Source organism: Monopterus albus, unplaced genomic scaffold, assembly GCF_001952655.1.
Source record: "Monopterus albus unplaced genomic scaffold, M_albus_1.0 scaffold663.1, whole genome shotgun sequence".
Classification (NCBI taxonomy): Eukaryota; Metazoa; Chordata; class Actinopteri; order Synbranchiformes; family Synbranchidae; genus Monopterus; species Monopterus albus.
The window spans coordinates 24891-29765 of record NW_018128543.1 but is presented as its reverse complement, the minus strand read 5'-3'; the positions used below and the strand labels follow the sequence as shown (position 1 = coordinate 29765).

General features: G+C 41.6%; 1 protein-coding gene across 3 annotated transcripts in view; it reads right to left on the bottom strand.

Moving 5' to 3' along the window:
• The window catches only part of c1galt1lb (core 1 synthase, glycoprotein-N-acetylgalactosamine 3-beta-galactosyltransferase 1, like b), a 5908-nt gene extending 3537 nt beyond the window's left edge, over window positions 1-2371 (bottom strand). For 2 of the 3 annotated variants that reach the window (XM_020588913.1, XM_020588914.1), the window contains exons 1-2: window positions 1675-2371; window positions 1092-1368 (exon numbers count right to left, since the gene is read on the bottom strand). In XM_020588913.1, coding sequence (XP_020444569.1) covers window positions 1092-1368; window positions 1675-2319 — 922 coding nt within the window. In that variant the 5' untranslated portion in view covers window positions 2320-2371. The remainder of the gene's footprint in view (window positions 1-1091; window positions 1369-1674) is intronic. The other variant, XM_020588911.1, reaches the window with a different exon arrangement.
• Window positions 2372-4875: the final 2504 nt, after the last annotated feature.

The following is a 4875-nucleotide window of genomic DNA, read 5'->3' as shown; positions in this document are numbered from 1 at the left end:
ACATGGACAAATATTTAATTTGCCTGAACAGCAAGTGAAAATACTTTAAAAATATACCATCATATCTATGGTACCATCATTTTATCACTGATACGATAAGATAAAAAATAAAAAAAAACTTAAGTAGCCCTATACTAGGACATTTCTGAATATGCTCATTGAAAAACAAAAGCAGTAATTACCCGTCCAGCAGAAATACGTTATGGGTACCTTCTTTGCTCTAGCTGTAAAACAGAACGGTAACATGTCTGCTTGGAACTGCAGCACCTTGAGGGAGAGTCTTGGCTCGCACATTGAGTGCAAGGGCAGAGTATGCGCAAGTAGGAAGTAGACTGACAGGCAGGTAGGCCATTCAATGGTTTTGCTTAGGACAAATAAAATTGGTCAGGGATTTTTCAGCCCTGCTGCTGCCACAGATGACAAATATTTTATTTATGCTGTCAGTGCATTTAATGTATTCATTGCCATCTGGGTAAAAAGAGAAATTCAAGAAATGTAACAAAAAAATGCTTCCGGAAGGAATCACCAACCCTTTAAGTCCCTCCACCATTTTTGCTTTTTCCTCACCAAGTATTGTTCACATGTAATATGTAAAACTTTTTACACCATTTTTCTTTGCAAATGTAAAACATGTAGTGTCCAAGAGTCCAAATAATTTAAAGTAAACAGAGAACGCAAATGACAGATTTGATAATGGATTTGTCTAGCCATGAACCTTAACACATGGGTATTTTACAAACTTGGAACCAGATTTAAACTAGCGCTGCCCATCAGAATACATTCTTACCCTATACCCCACCAACTCATGGCTCATTCAGATGTGAATCAAGCAGCAGTGCATCTTGGTCACTTCCACATATGTTTTTGTTGCTTGTTACAATCTGACAGTTATAAAATCAGCTCAAGACGTGACTGTGTCTCACAAGCAGGCACACCGTTCTCTGAAATGAAGTCAAACAACTCCAGACAAGAACAATAGAGTGGCAGATCAAACTCTGGTGCACACGCAATGGTAAAGAAAGGAATAATCCACCTCATGAAACCCATTAGCCCTCTCCCTAATGATAATTTCCTTCACACGTGGTTTTTACCTGCTGCTGGATGCTCATCAGCATCCTGTCTCTTGTCATTCCTGGATAGGTCATCTGCCTGTCCTTGCCCTACCACCAGAGAAGCCAGCTGTTTTTGTCCTTCTGCAGTTTCCCAGGAAACTGACTGCTCAACATTGTAGCCTAGGGGGGCAGGGGGCTGGTAACGGTATCTGTAGCCAAAGGCACGCAGGTGATAGGTGTAGTACTCCAGTAAATACATGTTTGAAGCACTCATATAGTGGAAAGACACCGACACATCCGAGCAGCAGTTTGGACCCTGGAAAAAAAATTTAATATGTGGTTATGCAACATGACAGAGACATGGGGTAACATCTTCTATTTGCACAAAACAAGTCTCATTAATTGTAGGTAGCATGAAAGGGAGGACATCTGTGAGCTTATCACAAGGCAATACATCCAGGAAGTGGCTCCACCAATTTCACAGCAAACAACCTGAAGATTAACAAGGCTAATTTTTGTCAACCTCAAGTTGATACATTCTACTCAAATGCTAAAACTGCATCATACCAGTTAATACTGCATCAAGAGTAAACAGAACTACCACAAAGCTTGTTGCACTTGCCTGTGCGATAGGGTAGTAGCAGTAACTCCAATACCAGGTGGGGAATATGGCAGTGAGCTGCTGCTCAGGTACAAAGGGGTGAAATGTCTCTCTGTACACAGTGTCTCTGGAGTCTCCTGCCAACACACCAACTAACTCCAGGCACTTGCCTATTGCCAGGTCCTCTACAGGGTTAGTGTGAGTGCAGTCTTTGTTCTTAAAACCTTCTACAAATCGCCGCAGAGCCTCTTTGCTCAGGACATAACCCGCCCCACCACTCATGTAGCCCTGCTTGATGTATGGCTTGAATCTTCGACCAAAGTAAACCGGCTCATCTGGTGTGTGGTTTGCAAGAACCCACCGCAGGTTGTCTACGATTACGTAGGTGTCGTCATCTGCCTTGAGGAACCAGTCAGCCTCATGGATGTGATGTTCATAGACATAATGAAAGGCCCGAATTGTTTTCCAGTAGAGTTGATCCCGACCCTCCTTTGTACCTAATCCCACTGTGGGGAAGTCAGGGTCCTCCTCAGAGCTCATGAAGATTACAATATTGCAGTGCCGACTCCACGTGGATTTCACATGCTGAGCCTTTTTCTCCAGGTTGCTGGGTCCAGTCATAACCCAGCAAAGAATACGCACCTTTTTGTACAGTTCATCAGCCATGCGACTATCCTCCCCTGGTAATGAGATATGAACATTAACAGCATAGAACAGAACATTGCAACACTATCAATATCCACTGTACATCAAAGGGAAAAAGAAGAATACAAATAGGGACACTTCAACCACTGGTTGTTTAAAGGCCGGACACTTCAACCACTGGTTGTTTAAAGCACTCAAGGCACCAGGCACTCAAGTAGATGGTTAAAACTAAAAAATCAAAAATATGTGTAAGCACTACTGGTGTAAAGGTACAGTATTTACAGTATACCAAGCCATTTCAGTAGAGGGCATTAGGTTTGGTACAGGACCTTCAGTACTGTATAGATGTGTACCAAATGCTAACTTTGATGGTAGTTAACAGTAAGCTTGTTTTGCATGCAGAACATTTTTTCAAATCCCTCATGAACAAGTGGTGGACCAGAGCACAGTATGCTTAGCTTAGCCAAGCCTCTGGCTAGAGAACATCATGGCCAATACAAACAAGAAGCCAGAGCTACCAGATCCTCCCTTATTATTAAGGTGGGAACACTTCAGCAAACAAGGACAAGAGAATGTCTCATTTGTTTATTGTAATGAACTCTACCACTGAACAAACATTACATGGCAATCGGGTAAATGTTGGCAACACGACAAACTTCTTAACTCAAATGAACTGACTCCATACAAATATGAATGTCACCTCTATAAGGAAAACGTGAGCGTAGTGCACACCCTGCTTCCGTCATCATTTATACAGCCTTTCCCTGATTATGCATCGAATATGCATCAGGAAATTAACATATTACCCTTCTGTGGGAGACCACAAAAGCGTTTCATCTGTCCATGCAGCACCTGCTGCATCAGCCTTGCTCCTGCTGCTATCTTTAGAGCTATCACTCTTAGCTCTCTGTCTGCATGACTACATCCCAAGCTTCTTGCGTGCTAAATATTTATGCCATTTCGCCAACTAATACTACTCTCGCCAAACAATGTCCAATTTTGTTTGGGTTCTTGCTTCTCATCTTGAATTGTTTATAAAATAGATTGCAGGCTCATAAGAGAAATGCCTTATGAAGTCCGACACGTGCACGCACGCAAGGACGGACACGTGCATGCATGCATGCACGGACGGACATAGACTCATGGAGTGCACATGAGCAAATCCGAGCAGAAGACGAGAGGAGACAGATGAGCCCAGAGGACTGAGCCATGCACGAATGCTGTTAGTTTTGATTCAGATCTTGAATTATAGAACACATAATATGGCTTTCTAAGACAAAAAAAACCAATGAAGTTGGACACAGACACACCCATGTGGTTGGTTTTACGCAGCTAGAACCACGTGCGAATGCGCGCACAGACACAATTACGTGAATGCAAACAGAGCACACACACAAATCATATTGATATAACACACAATAGTGAATCACACTTTATCGGCGAGTCAACATAGCTAACGAAACGTTAGAATTAGGTACTCGACCGAGCTGAATAAAATTAGGGTTGACTGGAATAAAACAAGCTGTTTGAGAAAAATAACAGACTGTAAAGACGGTATTAAACGGTGCAACACCGCTGCATAAACTACATCTAAGTTATCTGACTGCAGTCCCCTCGAGAAAATAAGCTATTTCCGGTCGAGTATTTCAAAAGAAAGCGCAGTGTTGTTCAAAACAGACGTGTCCGCCTGCACAGAACAGGTTTTGCAGATTATGCGATCCTGCTAGAAGGATCACAATAGAACTGTAGAAATGAAAGTCTGCCATTAAATCACCATGATATCCGTGGGGGTGGGAATCATATAATACTTACTCTATTTGCATCCATGTTCAAAGCTTGTGTGCTTTTGTTTTATGAAGGTAGTTAAGAAATCTTTGCTAATGCTTAGAGCATACAAATAAATAGCTTGATGATGGGAGTGGACTCCTACGGTACTTTTTATTTCAAAAGAACAAACAGTTGGGAGCAGCTCCAAGCCTCACTGCAGCTCAGATGGTATTTTTTCCCAGAGTGTGCTGAAAAAATTGTCGGCCTTTTCCTAATACAGCCCCATTCAAACATACAGCAGCAAACATACATTTTATTGCATTTTCTGGCTCTACTATTATATCATGTTTCACAAATAATGCGTGCAGCTGAAGCAATCAGAACTACTACTGCAGTGCCATGACACACCTTCAATTCAAACTGTAGGACCTGGGGCTCTTGTTTACCTGGCTTAACAGTACTTTGGCTGTGTTGTTGACTCAGTTTGACGTACAAGACTGAGTTGTCAAAACACTAGCATATTGTAGCGTCTGGAAGGACACACGGAAGACAACCGTGAGTAATTTGATTTGATTTGATTTATTCTTTCAAGCATGTAGAAACAGTTGATATGACAACACACATAATTTTACACATAATCCAATATCAATTTGCTTATACCTAGTACATGCTTGAATGGAGTAGGAAGAAGTCAGACTTATCCAGTCCTACCCCATGACATCATCTTACCATCATTGGTTTGCAAGCAATAAATGATTCACTTCTATTCTCTTCTACACCACACAAGTAATATATTAAAGAATTATTACA